The sequence below is a fragment of the Aquarana catesbeiana genome, linkage group LG03 (genome assembly GCF_042186555.1).
Source record: "Aquarana catesbeiana isolate 2022-GZ linkage group LG03, ASM4218655v1, whole genome shotgun sequence".
Classification (NCBI taxonomy): Eukaryota; Metazoa; Chordata; class Amphibia; order Anura; family Ranidae; genus Aquarana; species Aquarana catesbeiana.
In genome coordinates, this window is record NC_133326.1 from 450,228,101 (window position 1) to 450,250,331 (window position 22,231).

Genomic DNA, 22,231 nt, shown 5'->3' on the forward strand with positions numbered 1-22,231 from the left:
GAAGTTCAACCCCCTATATAATCCCTCCCCCTTGCAGGGATACCTCAGTTTTGTAGCCAGTGTCTTAGGTGATGGACGTGTTAAGATGTCCTGAACCACAACCAAGTAGGGTGCAATCAGACCTGAGAACCCCGTACCGCTGCCTGCAGCACACTACGCCCAAAGGCGATATCCTCATGCCTTCTTACATCCACCTGATAGAATCTGGTGAATGTATGGACTGAAGACCAGGTTGCGGCCTTGCAGATTTGAGCCATAGAGGCCCGGTGATGCACTGCCCAAGATGCACCAATAGCCCTTGTGGAATGTGCCCCGATCTGAAACGGAGGAATCTTCTGTTTCAAACCGTAAGCTTGAATGATCAATTGTCGAATCCATTTAGAAATTGTAGCTTTTGACGCTGCCTGTCATCTAATGGGACCCTCTGGCAGCACGAACAAAACATCCGTTTTGCGAATATGAGCAGTTGCTTCCAGATAGGCCTTAACTGCTCTTACTACATCCAAAGAATGTAGTGATCTTTCTTCCGGAGAACAGGGATCTGGAGAAAAGGAAGGCAGAACAATGTCTTGGTTTAGATGAAAATCTGAAACCACCTTCGTGTACAATCAAATAAGGCTCTTTACAGGAAAGAGCTGCTAATTCTGATACTCTTCTAGCAGAAGAGATGGCTACCAAAAAAATTAACTTCCTTGTCAGCAAAACCAAAGGAATCTGACGTATTGGTTCAAAGGGCTGTTTCTGTAAAACAGACAGAACCAAGAATAAATCATGCTGGAAGCTGGCTTCCTTGCATTGATTAAGGTAGATATCACAGGACCTGAAAGCCCACGACTCTTCAGAACGTGGGTCTCAATAGCCAAACCGTCAAATTTAGCGTTTGTAAAGCAGGATGGAACACTGGACCTTGAGATAACAGGTCTGGGCGTACCAGTAGTGTCCACGGGGAACCCACCGTCATCCTTACTATTTCCGCATACCACGTCCTTCTGGGCCAAGCGGGGGCCACCAGAAGTACTGACTTCCTTTCCTGCCCGATCCTGCGAAGGAGTCGTGGCAGCAGCAGAATAGGCGGGAATGCATAAATCAGTGAGAACCGATGCCACGGAACCACCAACGCATCCGTCCCGCATGCAAGAGGATCTTTTGTCCTTGCCACAAATCTGTCTATCTTTTTGTTGAACCAGGATGCAAAGAGATCTACATCTGGAACCCACCATCTTTGGCATATGGCCCAAAAGACGTCGGGATGCAGAGACCATTCCCCTGGAAGTAACCGCTGGCAACTTAAATAGTCTGCCTGCCAGTTCTCTATCCCCGGAATGAAAACTGCCGATATGCATGGCACATGCTTCTCTGCTTAGACTAAGATCTGGTTCACCTTTTTGAGCAGCTCGGCTCCTGGTGCCTCCCTGATGATTGACATAAGCCACTGCTGTGGCATTGTCGGACTGGATCCTGACCGGGCAACCCTGTAGCCTGATAGTCTAGGTCTTTAGGGCTAGATATACCGCATAGATCTCCAGAATGTTGATGGGTAAGGTCCTCTCGGTTTTGGACCATACCTCTTGAACCACAGACTGTTCCAGAACTGCTCCCCAACCCAACAGACTGGCATCTGGTACCACTGTCCAGGTAACCAGCAGAAAGGATTTCCCCTTCTGCAGGTTTTCAGGTATGAGCCACCAATTGAGGCTCTGACACACCGCATGAGACAGGTGCATCGGAAAGTCTAATGCCTGAACCTTCTTGTTCCAGGCCGACAGAATACTGTGTTGCAGCAGTCTTGAATGTAACTGAGCATAGGGAACTGCTTCGAATGAAGACACCATCTTTCCTAGCAGCCTCATACAAAGGCGGACAGAAGGACCCTTCTTGGTCCTGACTGCCAGAATCAGCTCCCTTAAAAGCAGTGATCTTTGCCTGAGGTAGAAATACTTTCTCCTGGCTTGTATCTATAATTAGACCCAAATACTCCAGTCTTCTTACTGGTTTTAGGAAAGATTTTTCTAGGTTGAGGATCCAACCTAGGTGTTCCAGATACATGACTGTGGTCTTCAAGTTCCCGTTTAAGGAGGCTACCGACCAGTCTATCAGGAGCAGGTCATCTAGGTATGCTATGACAGCTATACCCTGAGCCCTTAATTTGGCCAGAGGAGGAGCCAAGACCTTTGTGAACACTTGAGGTGCAGTGGCTATCCCAAAAGGCAGAGCCACAAACTGAAAACAGCGCCCTCCTATCTCGAAGCGCAGAAACTTCTGATGAGCAGGAAAAATGGGCACATGCAGATATGCAACTCTGATGTCTATCGATGCCAGAAATTCTCCACCCTGCAGGGTGGAGACTACTGTCCGAATTGATTCCATGCGGAAGGACTGAATCCTTAGGAATCGGTTCAGATCCTTTAAATCCAAAATGGGTCTGACATCCCCATTTGGTTTTTGGACCGTCAAAAGGTTGGAATAGAAGCCCAATCCTTGATCCTTTGCGGGAACCACCATAATGACCTCCTGCGACAAAAATCGCTCTAACGCTAGAAGGAGCGACTGCTTTTTCTCTGGATCTCTGGGAACACTTGACCTGAGGAAACGAGGAGAGGGAAACTCCTGAAACTCCAGCTTGTACCCTAAGGTTACCGTGGAGATTACCCATCTGTCCTGGAAATCCTCCTGCCAGAGCCCTGAGAACTGTCGCAGTCTTCCCCCCCACTCGAGCGAGCGGGGGAACCCCTTCATGCAGAGGTCTTAGTGTTTTGCCTAGTAGGCTTCTTCCCCCAGGACTTCTGTCCCTGGGGTTGACTCTTGTTTCTGGACCCAGATGGAGGAGGCCGTCGAGACTGCCTGGAGGCTGAAGCCCCTGGTGCTGGGGAAAGAGTCAGTTTGAAAGAGGGACGCCTACGCTTCTTCCTAACAGGTAAGAGTGCTTTTCCCACAAGAGATTCTCTTGATATAGTTATCCAAGTCTTCTCCAAACAACCTTGCAACACGAAATGGAAACCCAGTCAGCAGCTTCTTACATGGTGCTTCGGCTGACCAATTTTTCAACCATAGGATTCTACGTATATGCACTAACCCCAGTGAAAGACGAGAGGTTTGCATGATAGAATCTCTGATGGCTTCAGCAACATAACATAAGGCCGCAGGAAGGTTAGCCAACCCCTGGGCCTGCTGTTCAGGTAAAAACTTTGATGACCTGCTTAACATGGTATCTTAAGTATTGACAGACTCCAATTGCTACTGCAGGTTGAGCCACTGAAACTGCCAAGGAGAAGACATCCTTCAATAGGGATTCCATCTTTTTATCCACAGGATCCCTGAGCATCTGAGCATTGTCTACAGGACAAGTCAGACTATTATTTACAGAGGAAATGGCGGCATCAATGGCTGGTACTCCCCACATCTTAAGAAAATTTTCTTCCATAGGATAAAGCGTTGAAAACTTTTTTGGCGGAAAAAAAACGCTTATCTGGGTGATCCCACTCAGAATAAAGGAGCTTTTCAAGTAAATTATGAACAGGAAAAGCATGTGCAGTTTGAGGAGGTTTCAGTGACCCTAAAGAAGAAGAGGGTTCTTTAACGGATTCAGATATGGGCAACTTAAATGTGGAGCGGACCAATCCAGTAAGTATCTGCACTCATGCCACGTACACACGAGCGGACTTTACGTCAGACTTTGCCCGGCGGACTTTGACGGACTTTCTGAATGAACGGGCTTGCCTACACACAATCAACCAAAGTCCGTCGAATTCGTACGCGATGACCTACGACTGGACTAAAATAAGGAAGTTCATAGCCAGTAGCCAATAGCTGCCCTAGCGTGACTTTTTGTCCGTCGAACTAGCATACAGACGAGCGGACTTTTCAACCGGACTAGAGTCCGTCGGATAGATTTAAAACATGTTTCAAATTTAAGTCCGTCCAACTTTTGAGAAAAAGTCCGCTGGAGCCCACACACAATCGAATTGTCCGACGAAATCCCGTCCGTCAGGCAAAGTCTGCCGTAAAGTCCGCTCGTGTGTACGCGGCATCAGACTTTCTCCTCCTGGGAAGCCGAAGAGGGTCCCTCTCCACCTGATTCCTCCAAAGAGGAATCATCCGTCCCATCCTGATCCTCTGAAAGGGATTCCTCTCCTTTATCCCAGAGCTCCTCTGCCTGAGGGTCTTGGGGAACAGAGGAAGGCCTAGTGCGTTTTCTTCCACTGAGTGAAGATGTAATCACGGCCATTAATCTTTCCTCTAAACCATTAATGGTTGAGGAAAAAACCTCCCGTGTAATGTATACAGGGGCTGAAGTGCCAAAAGCAGATGCAGCCCCTGACCCCAACGGCTCTCCCTGGCTAGTCGTCCCTGGCCCCTCGAGGGGGGGGGGGAGGATGCTGCAGAAAGGGGGTCCTCAGAACCTGAACGAGATCCCCTAGAGTCTCTGGTTCTTGGAGTGTTTGAACCTCTTCTACCCATAGTGCACAGCAACAAGGTGGAGGTATCACAAAATGAACACTGACTGCTGAGCGATGTAGTCCGGCTAAAAGCCTTGCTACCAAATGCCCAGTCTGGTGTTACCTTAGTAAATGCTGCCTAGGAGAATGCCTGTGTCCCACCTTACATGCGACCGTCAGCTCTGTGTCCCTCCAAAAAGCTTAGTGCACCTGTAATCAGTGCCTCTAAAAGCCTGCAGCCGGCACCTGTGGGCGTCTGAGCACGCTGAACGCTGTACTGACGCCCCGCCCCCCTTCGTCTTTTGAAAACCGCGCGCTTCCAGCACGAGCCGACCCTCCGGAATCAGCATGGAGGGAAGGCTGGGGGAGGAAGGAGAGAGGCCGGTAGAGATGGGGCCTGCACGTGGCAAAATGGCAGCGGTGGTGAAACTGCGGTGTATAACCGCCTCACAAACCACCTGCGGCCTCCCCCTAGTCTGGGGGGAGATATCCCTAAGGAGAGCCCCCCATGCCATCCTACCTGAGCTGGCCGGAGGAGCTTGTGCAGCGTGGAAACACAGACCGACATCAGCAGGAGAAGGTATGTGCTCTTGGCAGCCCCCGGTGGCGACAATAGGCATAGCATGCATTTACCTTAAAGGAGAAACCTACTAGAATTAAAAAATTCTGTGGAATCTCCCTTACCTTATCCAGCCGCAGGGTTCTGTTACACAGACCCAATCTTCGCCTCTCACGGGTGGGCTCTGTTTGAAAAAACCTTCAGAGACCGGGGCCCCCTACGAATAGGGGGATCCACAGTTCTGGCCTGTAAAGCACCCGGCACAGGACATCTTTACACGTCCATCACCTAAGACACTGGCGTAAAAACTGAGGGATCCCTGCAAGGGGGAGGGATTATATAGGGGGGTTGAACTTCCTGGTTAGGGTGTGCCAGTGTCCAATCACCTAGTGATACCTATATAATCCATCAGTAATTACTGAGGCTCTGTGTCCCGTGATGTATGAGAAAGAAAGATATACATTTGTTCCTCCATGAGTACACTGAATGGTAACCCATTTACTTAATACAGGACCCTTCTTTATGGTCTGAAGTTATAGTTTACAAACATGACAACCATCAGATTATTAAGTACGTCACACTCCTACCATTATTGTCATGTGCTTTTTTTCCTCTATATACAAGTGTCTATATACATTAAATTGCATTTTTATCCATATATGTACATATAGATTGCTTATTAACTTGCTCGTTTAACCAAACCCAATTGCTGGTGATGCTAATTATAGCTTTTTTATACATGTTTACTATACATATTTTCTATACATGGTTTTTATGCATTTTTTATATATTGTTTGTTTATATATACTACTTTTAAGTGTATATATATATTTTAGGCTTAGCCATTAAAAATATGGTAGCATTTGTATTTAATATGTAGTGTATAATGTAGATCAGTGCTTTATGTGTATACATGTTGGTTAGGGTGCCTCCTTAATGACTTGTGTAGCTGGGCATGGATTTCCTAATCCCAGAACACAAACCACAATTACCGGTAAGATGGCTCCCAGTATGGCCTGACGGAGCACACATGCCCCAAACACAAGCTGCCTCCCCTGCTCTGTACCCGGAAGGAATGTCATCCCCCGAGCCTCCAGCGGTCTCCGCCCATACCGAGCTGCCAGTACAGGAAACCACCCGTGTGAGCAGCCGGCTGAACACTGGCATAGGTGGACCTCTCCCCTCTGGACACTACAGAGCGGGATCACCATGCTTATACCACACGCTGTTTAACCCTCTTGTAAGTAGTTTACCTTATACTACTATTAAACCGCCCTATACATACTGCATTTAGAGGCGCTGTGTCCTCTCCTTGTTTTCCCCGTTTGCTTCTAGCTCCTCCACACCGGCTGCCTTTCATACTTTACTATTGACTGATTTTAATAATGGATTACTATGTACCTATGATTCTTTGTTGATTATCATTTATCTATTGTGCTATATATCACCCATCTTGTCCATTACCCAGACATTGTATAGCCCCTTCGCGCCGAGCCTACGCATATATACGGCCTCGGCTTTCGGGGGATATACCGGGATGATGCCCGCAGCTACAGGCATCATCCCGGTACCTTTTTTTAGCGCGGGCGATCGGCTTTCTAGGGATGACAACCGATGCGGCTAAAAGCAGCTCGATTGTTATCCCGGAGGAGCAACCCCCCTCCTGCCGCTCTGACCGGGCCTCCCATCCCATTGGGCGACCGATCCGCCACTTCAGGCGTCTAGCCACAGACTGGAACGAAGTCGTAAACAGGGAAGCGACGTCACCGGAATAAATAAATTTTATATTATATATATATATATATATATATATATATATATATATATATATATATATATATATATATATATATATATATATATATATATATATATATATATATATATATATACACACACACACACATACACATATACACACACATACACAGTATTCAGAATCACCGGTTTCGGCCATCTGAATACTTTGAAGTGTAAAGGAGGGATTGGAGGTCTTTTAGACCCCCGATCCCTCCATAAAGAGTACCTGTCACCACCTATTACTGTCACAAGGGATGTTTACATTCCTTGTGACAATAAAAGTGATCTTTTTTTTTTTAAACACAATGATATAAAAATAAATAAAATAAATAAGAAAAAAATTTTTTAAAGCGCCCCATCTCCGCGATCTCACGCAGCAAAGAAAACGCATACAGAAGCTGCGCCCTCATATGTGTTCGAATCACACATGTGAGGTATCGCCGCGATCGTTAGAGCGAGAGCAATAATTCTAGCACTAGACCTCCTCTGTAACTCTAACCTGGTAACTGTAAAAAAAAAAAAAAAAAAATTTTAAAGCGCCACCTATGGAGATTTTTAGATACCGTTTGTCGCCATTCCACGAGTGCGTGCAATTATGAAGCGTGACATGTTAGGTATCTATTTACTCAGCGTAACATCTTTCATATTATACAAAAAAATAGGGCTTACTTTACAGTTTCTTTTTTTTTAAATTAATTTGTGTCCCTTTTCCCAAAAAGTTGTGTTTAAAACACCGCTGCACAAATACCGTGTGACATAAAATATTGCAACAATCGCCATTTTATTCTCTAGATTCTCTGCTAAAAAAAAAAAAATATGTAATGTTTGGGGGTTCCAAGTAATTTTATAGCAAAAAAATATGGATTTTAACTTAAAATGTCAGAAATAGGCTTAGGCATGAAAGAGAGACACAGCTATAGGTTGGACATAATTGTCTGACTTGCCCCCTATTTATGTGGTGTCATCTTATCAGGGCTAGGTACATTGTAATTCTAGGGTTCTCTTCCCTTTGTGTGCCAAGTTAACCCCTGCAAGTCACATCTATGGTGTCCTACTGCACTGAATGGAGTGGCAACCTCAGCCTGGGACTCCAACAAGGCCATGCCTGGCATAGGATGAATGACTTCCAGGGGTTTTCCTTCCTTCCTTGAACCTTTGCAGGAGCCAGGATGGGCTCCTTCCCCTGTCAGCACCCTAGCAGCAGCTGCAAACACACTACCCACATACCTCCTCCCTATCGAGTCTGAGCGGTCCACACACTTTTCCCAGGTCAGAGTGGGGCATGCATGTGCTGGGGAGCTGTAAATGTGACACTATACCGCACAGGAATCTATCCTTAGCCCCAGGCAGTGTCTAAAAAACACTCTTTATGAATTCCCCCATTGGGTATAGTCGCGCTTGGTATAGAAATCTGGTAAATTTGGTAGAACTTCAGATGGCAATACTGGACTTCTAAAAGTCCTGAATAGTTGTGTAAAATACACAAATCAATAGTGCCAAAAAAATTACTACTGCATGTCCCCACTAGAGATTTAACCTCTCCATTTGCCCTGGTGATACCAATCAATGGGACTCAACTAGAATTAATTCAAAATGGAGTCATCACAACCACACAGGCGGGGACTTCCAGTAGGTACTCTTGTTCTAGTGACAGCTGCTCCCCAGTGGAGACATTTCCTCTCTTCCTGTCCTAAGAGGGGAATCTTTTATATATCCATACCACCAAAACACTGCTAAAGTCAGTTGCTAAGGAAAAGAAAAATGGGGACATTTGTTCAGTTTCTAATACCCTTTAAGAGTTTTCTCTAACTGTGCAAGCTCTTCTGCCCTCCGCTTATTTTCTTGCTCCAGTTGCATGATTATTCTCGCTGCTGCTTCCTCCTCCTGTTGTAATTTATCAAGATCATCTAGGGTTCCCTCGAGCTCCTCCTCCAAAAGGCGTCTCTCTTTCATCATCTCCTCTTGTACATTCTGCAGCTCCAGATGTAGGGAGTCGAAAGCCTATAGAAAAAAAAAAAAAAAAAAAAAAAAAAAAAAAAAAAAAGTCACACCGATTTTTTTCTACCTGAATGTACACAAGCTCAGCCATCCAATTTTTTGGATAGGTGTCGGTCATTCAACAAGACCACCAAACCTAAATGGCTTACTATGAAATGGGGCCGTTGGGACTAGGGCTGAAAAAACTAATCGATTGACAACTATTCCATTATGAAAATAGTGGTCAGCCATTATCATAATCGATTAATCGGCCAGCCCATTAGTTGGCCTGCATACAGAATGCATTTGTTTACACATCAGGAAATACAGTGCAGCACACTGTCCATACATGTCAGTAAGTGCCTGAACTTATGAATGTGTGAGGAGCAATGCCTCAGGGGACGTGCAGTCCTGGGGAGGAAGCGAGTGGTTCTAAAGTCAGAAGTTTTTTTACCTTGCTATAGGGACACTGTATTACACTTTACAGCTTGCTATTGGGGCACCCTGAAGGCAGGAGAAGTCAGAAGCATCAGTGGGGAACCCCAGAAGAGGAGAATCAGGGTAGCTCTGTGCAAAACTATTGAACAGAGCAGGCAAGTATGGCATGTTTAACAAAAAAAAAAAAAAAAATCCCTTTAAAGACTGTGCAGGGAAGATCAGCATCTGAACCCAGAGAATGTTGAGGCTGATAGACTGGAGGTAATATAAGGCATTACAATTACATAATTACATTTAAAGTAAACTTTTACCAGTATTGTAGTACCTTAACAATGGTTAAGATGTTTAAGGTCCAGAATAGGTCGGATGTCAAAGCTTGGAAACCGCAAAAAGGTTAGAATAGAAGCTGTGATCTTCAGTAGTGATACAAAAACCCTTTGTGGCAGCTTTCTAGGGCTGCAAAGCAAAGTGCTTTTTTGTGGATCCAAAGATACCCTTGAATGCATAAAGTGTGGTGGTGGAATAAAGCAAACGCCATGCTGCAGACCTAACTGGCTATAACTTCCTGGGTCCAGGTGACCATGAAGGTCTCCAGAATCAGAGGAATTAGGGGTCCTGTACTTTTTACAGAATGGAAATGTAGGCTTTTTACTTGCAGTCCAAGGATTGTTGCTTACAAATGGATTCCAAAGGCTTAATGTGGTTGTAAAGGCGTAATGCATTCTCTGCATTAAGGTGGAAAAAAAACCTTCCATTGTCAGCTCCCCCACACTCCAAATACTTACCTGAGCCTCAATTCAGCACTGGGCCTAAGAGCAGCGATAGGGAACACACAACAAGCCTCAGGATTGAGCCTGCATATGTGCCACCATAGGAATTGGCTTCCTTTGCTGTACCCAGGAGATTGCAGCCTGCAGGGTCAAGCACTGACCAGAAGCATTACAGACCATCTCTGCTCTTGCATGCGGGAGCCCGGGTATAATCCTTTTTGGCCTGCACACACATTTTGGCCCCATAAGTCGTCGCAATCTTCAGAGACACCGAGTCACACCCAAAACCAAGGACACTAGATAAAAACTGAGGCTAAGCTGAACTAGGAGGGTTCATGCTTGGGCGTGGTTTTTTGCCTTTTTTTAGCCAGTATCCATTCAACTGAAGTCAACAGCATAGCCCAAGTAATCCTTTGTTCTGCGATTGATTGGTAGAAACAAACATGCACAATGGAGACCGTTTATAGAATTTTAAAATGTAATTATCCAACAATCTATTAACACGAAAAGAGCATCAATGGGCCAGTCTTACCATACTCTGTTCAGAAATCTGAGATGTTGCAGTTTCCAGTTTACGCTCATATTCCTGTTCTTTGCTGGTTAGCTCCAATCTAAGGTCCTTAAAAATAAAAAATTAATTAAACGGCTACAGATGGGAACAACAAAAAAAGGCAAAACATTAAATTAAAAAGGCATCTTGACAGTTGATACCCTACACACTAAACAGTCCTAGGCATAGCTAAAGCTGCCCAATGAACTAAAACAGCATTAGACCAACACTTGTGAAGCCCATAATAAACAACTGTGAAAGGGTTAGTTTCAATTTTTCAGAGTAGCAAAGGGGTCCCAGTAATTTACAAATCTTGCTGCCTTGTAAAGAAATCGCGCTTCCTTTAAATGTATACCGGTAGGTTGGCCGTGGCTTCCACAAAGCCTGGTTATAAAAGTAGCATTCTGAGCTATCAATAGTCCACAGTTCAGCAATGCTATCATAGCGTGGGAGAGCACACTGCACACGTGTAGTTGTGGATGAAGAAAAGCACACTGCACATATGAATGCGCAAGCCAGCAGTTCCACGCTCATTGCTGTGGCAATGAGGGCTCATTCAACTTCCCATACATCCTAGCTTATAAGCAGGATGGTGCTGGTCACACAACTTCTATTCAGGCTTTGCAGAAGCTGCAGTCTGTATATAGGTATGCAGCTTAAAAGAAAGCTTAATTTTTCTACACTGCACCATGATTGCACTGAAATTATAAAAAGTACACTAACCCTTTAATGGTGATTTTCTCTAGCAACATGTGACTGGCAACAGGATTTATTATTTGTGCAATAAAAGCCTCCCCACAATTTGTACAGGCTTTCCCACAAGATTGTCAAAGTGAAAAAAAGAAATCAAATGTTAACATTTCCCACAAAAGCAGAATTAATGGTTTGAACACTGAGGCCAATCATGCAACTACAGCAGAAAGATCATACCACTCAGCAAGTAGACCTGAAATCAACGGGTGAATTTCCATCCAAGTTTGCCAAAATGCTTATAATACTGTACATGTTAACCGTGCAGTTGAGAATTGTTCTCTTGCATACCTGTGAATGAAAACTACTGCCTTAAGGGAGGTACATGGTTTGGTATGGTCATTTAGCCTTCATTACATTAAAGCAGTAGTACACCCGCAAAATTTCTTCCAAGGCAATGTCATAATGTGCTAGTATGCATTGCATACTAGCACATTATGAGAAACTTACCTTAAAACTGTATGCCGGACCTTCAGAGTACATGCGTCGGTGAAGTCACTGGCTGCATGCACTCTGAAGATCTCCTAAACAGTGCAAGATTACGAGATCTTCACAGTACCTATAGGTATGTATTCAGATAAAGGGCAAGTTCACCTTTGGGAACATGTTACATCTCTGTTTTTTTAGGGTGGAATATGTAACATGTTCCCAATGCTGCAGCCACCGTCAACCCCCCCCCCCCCCGTACTGCTGTCACAGGGAGAAGTTACCTGCGCTAGCAATTCATTTTTGAAATCACAGAGAGCTCTGTGTATGAATGAACTAAAAGTCCCAACGGTTTGCATATGTTGGGTTGTAGTTCTCAATGAACTACTACAGTGCTGTGGAGCGTTGTGGTAGTTTATGGATACTTCCCGTCAGTGTATCTGCTTGCCCAGATGGGAACAGGTCTGCAGGAGACATGCATGGCACCAGCTATCTGCACAGAAGCACAGAGAGTGGACATGGACACTTCTCCTTCCCCCGGATGCTTAGAGAGCCAGGAATATACACGGCAGGTGCCAGCACAGAGGCAGGTGGAGACAAAGAGGTGCAGGCACTAGCAAAGATTAGATGGGTGACAGTCAGGAAGGGTAGAGGGGGAAGTGCCAGGGAGGCCGATCCAGGGCTGGAACATCCCAATAAGTACACTCCAATGAGTGACATTGGTGAAACCAGTCAGGGACCAGCACTGCTGGAGCTGAGGGACTCTCCTAGCTGCCAGGGGAAGAACTCCTCCAGTGAGATTTGGGGGGAAGCAAAGGGTAATTAAAGATTCTGGTGGTAGGGGACTCAATTCTTAGGACAGAGAGGCCAATCTGTAACAAAGACCTGAAGCGCCGAACAGTATGTGGTCTACCGGGGGTTCGGCACATCACGGATCTGGTGTACAGGTTACTGGGAGGGGCTAGGGAAGACCCAGCTGTAATGGTGCACGTTGGCATCAATGACAAACAGATGGAGTGTCCTAAAGAACAATTTTAGGGACTTAGGAGCTAAATTGAGGAAAAGGACCTCAAAAAGGTAGTATTCTCAGGAATACTACCGGTACATCGAGCCACACCAGAAAGGCAGAGGGAGATTAGGGAAGTAAACAAGTAGCTGAAGAGCTGGTGTAGTAAGGATGGGTTTGGGTTCCTGGAGGACTGGGACGACTTCTCAGTCTATAACCAGTACTATAGAAGGGATGGACTGCACCTAAATGGAGGAGGGTGCAGATCAGCTGGGAATGAAGATGGACAAAAAGTTAGAGGGGTTTTTAAACTAGGCGATAGGGGGGACAAGAAGTCGAGATGTCCAGCGCGGAACATATTCCAGGAGGGTAGTATTGGGGGCATAAGTGATAGGTTGACCAAAGCACATAAACCCAAGTTAATTATAGTAGCAAGTCCTACTTGCAATTCTCGGAACACCCAATAAGAGGATAATGTGCGACCGCTCCAAACTACATGGCAAGTTCACCAATGCCAGGAGCCTGGTGGACAAGCTGGGTGAACTAGAGAAACTGTTGTAAGAGAAGGATTTGGATTTTGTGGGCGTTTCAGAGACCGGGTTCAACAGCTCTCATGATTCCCTGGCAAACATTCAAGGGTATACCCTTTATTGCAAGGATAGAGAGGGTAAAAAAGGGGGAGGGGTATGCCTATATAGCAAGAATAATGTACAAGTGAATGTGAGCGATGACATCACTAAGGGAGCTAGGCAGGAGGTGAAATCCTTATGGGTAGAGCTCCAAAGGGATGAAGCTAAGAGGAAAATAATACTGGGAGTATGCTATAGGCCCCCTAACCCGAGGGAGGAAGGGGAGACAGATCTACCACAATTTGGATTAGCAGCAAGAATGGAAAGGGTCATAATAATGAGGGATTTTAACTATCCAGACAGACTGGGCGGTGGGAACCGGGCATTCATCTAAGGCTCGTCAGTTCCTAAATGTCTTGCAGGACACTTTTATGGGTCAGATGTTAGATGCACCATCTAGAAATATAGTTACTGGATCTATTGATTACCAACAACACAGACCTGATCACGGATGTGGAAATACAGGGCAATTTTGGTAACAGCGATCACAGGTCAATTGGCTTCAGTATAAATCACAAATAGGAAACATCTAGACATCTTAGGAACCAAGAACACGGAGGAGAGATGGGTTTGCTTTAAGAGTATATTAAATAAGGGCATTAGCCAATGCATCCCATTGGGTAATAAATTTAAAAGAGCGAACAAAAGTCCTGGATGGCTTAACTCCAATGTAAAAATGCATATAAAAAGCACAGATGGCATTAAAAAAAAAAAAAAAAAAAAAGAGCACACAAGGTTGAGGGATCATCATCAGCATTCAGACTTTATAAAAAACAAGAAATGTAAGGGTGCAATAGGGACAGCTAAGATAGAACATGAAAGACATTGCGGAGGAAAAAAAAAAAAAAAAAAAAAAAAAAAAAAAAAGGGGATGACAGACCATATTGGACCCATAAAGAATGAGGAAGGACATCTGGTTACAAAGGATGGGGAGATGGCAAAGGTATTGAATTTATTCTTAGTCTTCACAACGGGAATCGGGGGGGCTTCAGTAACCAAAACTGCAGTGTTTATCCTCATGACACATCACAGGAAGCCCTCCATGATTAACAGAGGACAGAATTAAAATTAGACTCGGGAAACTTAACATTAATAAATCACCGGGACCAGATGGCTTGCACCCGAGGGTACTTGGGGAACTCAGTCAAGTAATTGCCAGACCATTATTCCCCATTGTTACTGACAGTCTACTGACTGGAAGGGTACCAGCTGATTGGAGAAAAGCCAATGTAGCATCGATATTTAAAAAGGGCCCGAAATACATCCCTGGGAATTACAGACCAGTTAGCCTAACATAATAGTATATAATAGTAATTAGAGGTCGACCGATATATCGGCCGGCCGATATTTGGTGTTTTTTTTCTTAATCGGCATCGGCCGATTGTGCTGATAAAAAGGCCGATATAACTCAGCACGACTTGCAAATGACTTCTGAAGTCAATACAAGTTGCCTGTAGTCTTCTGTGAAGCACTTCTCTCCCCTCTCTGGGCAGCCTGCCAAATCTGATAAAAAGAACCTGAATTGATACAATGTTTACACTTCTGAATGAGCTGAACTCCATATGTAGAAGTTCTCAGTTTAACCATTTAAAGACTAAATCTTTTCTGACACTTGTTGCTTACAAGTAAAAATCCTGTATTTTCTGCTAGAAAATCACTTAGAACCCCCAAACATTATATATATTTTTTTTTAGCAGAGACCCTAGGGAATAAAATAGCGGTTGTTGCAATATTTTATGTCACACGGTATTTGTGCAGCGGTCTTGCAAACGCAATTTTTAAAAAAAAAATACACTAATAAATTAAAAAAAAAAACTAAGCAGTAAAGTTAGCCCATTTTTTTTCGTCCAAAAGTTTTGATTACCTGTTTTTGTGTATTTATTTTTAAGATATAGTTTTTTTTTTATATATATATATATATTTTTTTTTATCTAAATTATACATACAAGTGAACTGATTGGAGGTTTGTTTTGTTTAATAAATGTTTAAATGTAAAAAATTTTCTGTATGACTTTAGGTTGCTTTCACACTGCAGCAGGCATGCGTTGACGGTAAAACGCTGCTAGTTTTAGCGGCACTTTACCGTCATTTTAGCGGCGCTATTCGGCTGCTAGCGGGGAGCTTATAACCCAGCTAGCAGCCGAGGAAGGTGTTAAATGCGCCCCTGAAGCGCCGCTGCCGTAACGCTTTGCAGGCACTTTGGCAGCGGTGCGCATTCATTTCAATGGGCAGGAGTGGTGGTATACACTGCTCCAAAGATGCTGCTTGCAGGACTTTTTTTTAACATCCTGCCAGCGCATCGCCTCAGTGTGAAAGCACTCGGGCTTTCACACTGAGACTGCAGGGGAGCCGTTTTTGCAGGCACTTTATAGGCGCTATTTTTAGCCCAAAAGCGCCTGAAAAACGCCCCAGTGTGAAAGGGGTCTAACTGTTAAATTTGATGAGATGAAGGGAAAAAAAAAAAAAAAAAAAAAAAAAAAATGGCCTAATATATCGGCCCAAAAAAAATCGGCATCACATATCGGCCACCGAGATTTCTAAATATCGGCATCGGCCAGAGAAAAACCCATATCGGTCGACCTCTAATAGTAATACAATAGTATGTAAGCTCTTGGAGGGGATAAGGCACTATATAGAAGATTTTAGTAATGAGAATGGTATCATTAGCAGTAATCAGCATGGATTCATGAAGAATCGTTCTTGCCAAACCAATCTATTAACCTTCTATGAGGAGGTGAGTTGCCATCTAGATAAAGGAAGGCCCGTAGACTTGGTGTATCTGGATTTTGCAAAAGCATTTGACACAGTTCCCCATAAATGTTTACTGTACAAAATAAAGGTCCGTTGGCATGGACCATAGGGAAAACTGGCTACAAGGGCGAGTTCAGAGGGTGGTGATAAATGGGGAGTACTCAGAATGGTCAGGGGTGGGTAGTGGGTCCCCCAGGGTTCTGTGCTGGGGCCAATCCTATTTAATTTGATCATAACGACCTGGAGGATGGGGTAGGCAAACAGTTCAACCTATTTGCGGACAATACTAAGCTAAGCAGGGCAATAACTTCTCCGCAGGATGTGGAAACCTTGCAAAAAGATCTGAACAAATTAATGGGGTGGGCAACTACACTGCAAATGAGGTTCAATGTAGAAAAATGTAAAATAATGCATTTGGGTGGCAAAAATAGGAATGCAATCTATACACTGGGGGTCAGGAAACCTCTGGGGGAATCTAGGATGGAAAAGGACCTGGGGGTCCTAGTAGATGACAGGCCCAGCAATGGCATGCAATGCCAAGCTGCTGCTAACAAAGCAAACAGAATATTGGCATGCATTAAAAAGGGGATCAACTCCAGAGATAAAATGATAATTCTCCCGCTCTACAAGACTCTGGTCCGACCACACCTAGAGTATGCTGTCCAGTTCTGGGCACCAGTTCCCAGGAAGGATGTACTGGAAATGGAGAGAGTACAAAGAAGGGCAACAAAGCTAATAATCGGTCTGGAGGATATTAATTATGAGGAAAGCACTGAACTTATTCTCTCTGGAGAAGAGCGCTTGAGAGGGGATATGATTTCAATATACTAATACCATACTGGTGACCCCACAATAGGGATAAAACTTTTTCGCAGAAGGGAGTTTAACAAGACTCGTGGCCACTCATTAAAATTAGAAGAAAAGAGGTTTAATCTTAAACTACGTAAAGGGTTCTTTACTGTAAGAGCGGCAAGGATGTGGAATTCCCTTCCACAGTCAGTGGTCTCAGCGGGGGGCATTGATAGTTTCAAGAAACTATTAGATAAGCACCTGAATGACAGCAACATACAGGGATATACAATGTAATACTGACCATATATAATCATACACATAGGTTGGACTTGATGGACTTGTGTCTTTTCAACCTCACCTATGTAACTATGCCACCGCAGAGGCAGCAGGCTGGTAACCTCTCCTACCCATTCACCTTGTAAAGAGCTTCAGGCCAAAAAACACCTATAGGCTGCTGTAACGGAAGCACCCAGCACACACCATCCTTGGCTGCTGTCCCTGTCACAGACAACCCAGTCTCCAAAGCTATGCTTAAATCCATGCTGCTCACTCTGCAGGAGGATTTACACAGAGAATTTCAAATCTCTCTATCTCAAGTTCATGACTGAGTGAATTGTCTGGAAGAGAGCAGATTCTAAAGGCCACAATAAATTACTAGATGAACATGACCCACCATGCTGAGCAAATCACCGTATTAAGATGAAACTGGCGGATTTAGAGGATCGCTTTAGGTGAAATATTAAAGTCAGAAGTATCCCAGAAACAATCAAAACAAAAGGAGCTTACTCCCTACTTGCAGCAACTTATTTCAACATTGTTCCCTCGCCTAAACATCTGTGATATACTGATCAACCGGGCCCACAGAATTGCCAAACCCTCACACCTGCAAGCTGACATTCCGAGGGATGTCTTGGTTCGGACTCACTTTTTTCATATCAAGGAGAAAATCCTCTCAACCTCCAGGGCCACAACATATTTGCCGGTGTTCTGTTATGTGCCGTCCGTCAAAAAGTGCCCGCTCATGCGCAGGACGGAGCCGCACTCCAGCCGATTTACAGATCAGCTGGAGTGGAGTGTTGACCATGGCGCATGCGCACATCACAGGAAGCAATTTGACAGGAGAGGGAATTTCACGGACACAACTGAAAGCTATTCACAGAGCGGAGGGGGACACCGTAGTTGTTACATTACGCCTTGTGGCTGTGTTGAAGGGCGGGTTTTGTCAGTGTTGCAACCCACCCTTAGACACAGGCAACAAGCGCTGATCAAGACACTGTGCAACACTGATAAAAGGCGACCTTGAGCAGACTGAAACCCTGCCCCGCAACAGCGAGTCACAGTATATGAGAACTACGGTGTCCCTCCGCTCTAGCTTTTAATAGTGTCCGTGACATTCTCTCTCTCTCTCTCCTGTTGAAAAATGCCTCCTCTGATGTGTGCATGCGCCATGGTCACATCACTCCAGCTGATAGCCAAATCAGCTGGAGTGTGGCTCCGTCCTGCGCAGGCAAATATCGATAGAACCCCAGCACCATACACCAACATAAAGCTGTTCACGGACCTTTAGCCCGCTACAATGGAAATGCGCAGGGCCTCCACTCCCATCACCTCAATTCTTCAGCAAAACAGAATTTATAGATGGGATTTCCAACGAAACTGCTGGTCACATACCAGCAACAAATCATCCCCATCCTCACCCCCCCAAAGATGGGTACAAGAAGCTGACAAATTGGGGTCTACTCCCACTTCCTCCCAACACCACAGGACAACGAGGCACTATCGCACTCCTAAGCGCATCAGTGAATTTCACACTACATCATAGTGAAGCAGATGAAGACGGTAGGTACATAATCCTCAGTAACGATTGACAATAGACCTCTCACCATTGGTAATGTGTATGCACTCAACGAAAGTTCTATGCCACCCTGTTCTCCAAACTAACTCCCTACAGAGCTGTACCATTGATAATCTGTGGAGATTTTAACATTAATCGGCCCCATACTTGACACCTCTAATCTATCAAAAAGTAGAACCTTTGCACTCTGCACTATTAAAAAAAAGGGAAGATTTGTATGATCCCTGGAGGTACTTACATGATTTGGAAAGAGACCAATTATCGCCTGAATACCGACACAAAATTATATGCAAAACTTTTAACCCAACGCCTCTCCATGGTTATCCCCCAGAATATACTTCCAGATCAGGTCGGTTTTGCACCAGACCGACAAGCTTCAGGCAGGACTAGACACTTCATCGACCTCATACAATGGGTAAAGCACGGTCGGATGCCTTCTCTCCCTTTCTCTGGAGGCAAAGAAGGCATTCCGAGCCCACTGGTCCTATATGGAAGCGGTACTTCGCAAATTCAGGCTGTCAAGAACCGACCATGCTAGGCCTTTATTCTCACCCAAGTGCACGCATCTGGACCTTAGGCATTGTGTCAAATCCCATCACAATCACCAATGGCACAAGACAGGGGTGTCCACTCTCCCCCCCCCCCCGATTTTTGCCATGATTATGGAACCACAAGCGCAGGCCATAAGATCTAATCCCACGTTTAGACACTGAACATAAACTCGACCTATACGCCAATGATGTTATCGCTCTAACAAACCCTGAGGAAACCCTTCCCGCAGTTCAAAACATGCTAGCTTCATTAAGTTCAATATCACTATATAAAGGTGAATCACAGCAAATCCCTCATGTTAAACTTAGGCTGAGATGCCCAGTCGATTAAAGCCATATCTGCTGAATCCCCTTTCGCATTTAGGAATCCACTTAACATTCCCCAGTCGTACCCTACTAAACCTGAAACACGATGACCTCATAGAGAAGCTCTTGCGACTATCCAAAGAAATGGGCCACAATTTAATCTGATGATATTAATTAAAAAATACAATCATATATAAAAAATAGGATTTTTTAAAACAGCTTACCTGTAAAATGCTTTTCTTTCGAAGGACATCATGGGACACAGAGCCACAGTAATTACTGATGGGTTATATAGGTATCACTGGTGATTGGACACTGGCACACCCTATCAGGAAGTTCAACCCCCCCTATATTATCCCTCCCCTTGCAGGGATACCTCAGTTTTGTAGCTAAGCAATATAGTGTATTAGAAGAGGGGCGGGACCTCTGTGTCCCGTGATGTCCTTCGAAAGAAAAGGATTTTACAGGTAAGCTGTTTTAAAAAATCCTATTTTCTTTCTCGAACATCACGGGACACAGAGCCACAGTAATTACTGATGGGATGTCCCAGAGCAATGCTACCTGAGGGGGGGGGAACCAGGACCAAGTAGGGTGCAATCAGACCTGAGGACCCTGTACCGCTGCCTGCAGCACACTACGCCCAAAGGCGATATCCTCATGCCTTCTCACATCCACCTGATAGAATCTGGTGAATGTATGAACTGAAGACCAGGTTGCGGCCTTGCAGATTTGAGCCATAGAGGCCCGGTGATGCACTGCCCAAGAAGCACCAATAGCCCTTGTGGAATGTGCCCTGATCTGAAACGGAGGAATCTTCTGTTTCAAACCGTAAGCTTGAATGATCAACTGTCGAATCCATTTAGAAATGGTAGCTTTTGACGCTGCCTGTCCTCTATTGGGACCCTCTGGCAGCACAAACAAAACATCCGTCCTGCGGATCTGAGCAGTTGCCCCTAGATAGGCCTTAACTGCTCTTACTACATCCAACGAATGTAGAGATCTCTCTTCCGGAGAACAGGGATCGGGAAAAAAGGAAGGTAGAACAATGTCTTGGTTTAAATGAAAATCAGAAACCACCTTCGGTAAAAAACTAGGATGAGGGCGTAGTACCACTCTATCCTTGTGTATAATCAAATAAGGCTCCTTACAGGAAAGGGCTGCTAATTCTGATACTCTTCTAGCAGAAGAGATGGCCACCAGAAAAATTAATTTCCTTGTCAACAAGACCAAAGGAATCTGACTTATTGGTTCAAAAGGCTGTTTCTGTAACACAGCCAGGACCAAATTCAAGTCCCAGGGGTTTAGGGGCGCTTTAACCGGAGGATTAAGACGCATCACCCCCTGCATAAAATTTCGGACCAAAGAATGCGAAGCAAGTGGCCGCTGAAATAATACTGATAAAAGCAGAGACCTGGCCCTTGATGGTACTCAAGGCCAGCTTCATCTCTAATCCTAATTGTAGAAAATCAAGAATTCTACCTATGACATATTTCCTGGGATGCCAACCTCTGGATTCACACCAGGTTATATAAGCTTTCCAGACTCTATGATAAATCATCCTGGAAGCTGGCTTCCTTGCATTAATCAAGGTAGATATGACAGGACCTGAGAGCCCACGACTCTTCAGAACGTGGGTCTCAATAGCCAAACCGTCAAATTTAGCGTTTGTAAGGCAGGATGGAACACTGGACCTTGAGATAGGGTCCACGGGGAACCCATTGTCATCCTTACTATTTCTGCATACCAAGTCCTTCTGGGCCAAGCGGGGGCCACCAGAAGTACCGACTTCCTTTCCTACCTGATCCTGCGAAGGAGTCGTGGTAGTAGCAGAATAGGCGGGAATGCATAAATCAGTGAGAACCGATGCCACGGAATCATCAACGCATCCGTCCCGCATGCAAGAGGATCTTTTGTCCTTGCCACAAATCTGTCTTTGTGTAGAATCGGGATGCAAAGAGATCTACATCTGGAACCCCCCCATCTTTGGCATATGGCCCAAAAGACGTCGGGATGCAGAGACCATTCCCCTGGGAGTAACTGCTGGCGGCTTAGATAGTCCGCCTGCCAATTCTCTATTCCCGGGATGAAAACTGCCGATATGCATGGCACATGCATCTCTGCCCAGACTAAGATCTGGTTCACCTCCTTTTGAGCAGCTCGGCTCCGGGTGCCTCCCTGATGATTGATATAAGCCACTGCTGTGGCATTGTCGGACTGGATCCTGACCGGACAACCCTGTAGCCTGATAGTCCAGGCTTTTAGAGCTAAATGTATCGCCCGGATCTCCAGAATGTTGATGGGTAAGGTCCTCTCTGTCTTGGACCATATCCCTTGAACCGCAGCCTGTTCCAGAACTGCTCCCCAACCTGACAGACTGGCATCTGTTGTTACCACCGTCCAGGTAACCGGTAGAAAGGATTTCCCCTTCTGCAGGTTCTCGGGTATGAGTCACCAATTGAGGCTCTGACGCACAGCATGCGACAGGCGCGTCGGAAAGTCTAATGCCTGAACCTTCTTGTTCCAGGTCAACAGAATACTGTGTTGCAGCATTCTTGAGTGAAACTGAGCATAGGGAACTGCTTCGAATGAAGACACCATCTTCCCTAGTAGCCTCACACAAAGGCGGACTGAGGGA

The 22,231-nt window shown here is 45.0% G+C and overlaps 1 protein-coding gene across 2 annotated transcripts in view; it reads right to left on the bottom strand.

The window, feature by feature from the left end:
* The window catches only part of HMMR (hyaluronan mediated motility receptor), a 256,412-nt gene that overhangs the window by 176,027 nt on the left and 58,154 nt on the right, over window positions 1-22,231 (bottom strand). For both annotated transcript variants that reach the window (XM_073620829.1, XM_073620830.1), the window contains exons 10-11: window positions 10,513-10,599; window positions 8,585-8,796 (exon numbers count right to left, since the gene is read on the bottom strand). In XM_073620829.1, the coding sequence (XP_073476930.1) occupies window positions 8,585-8,796; window positions 10,513-10,599 (299 nt within the window). The remainder of the gene's footprint in view (window positions 1-8,584; window positions 8,797-10,512; window positions 10,600-22,231) is intronic.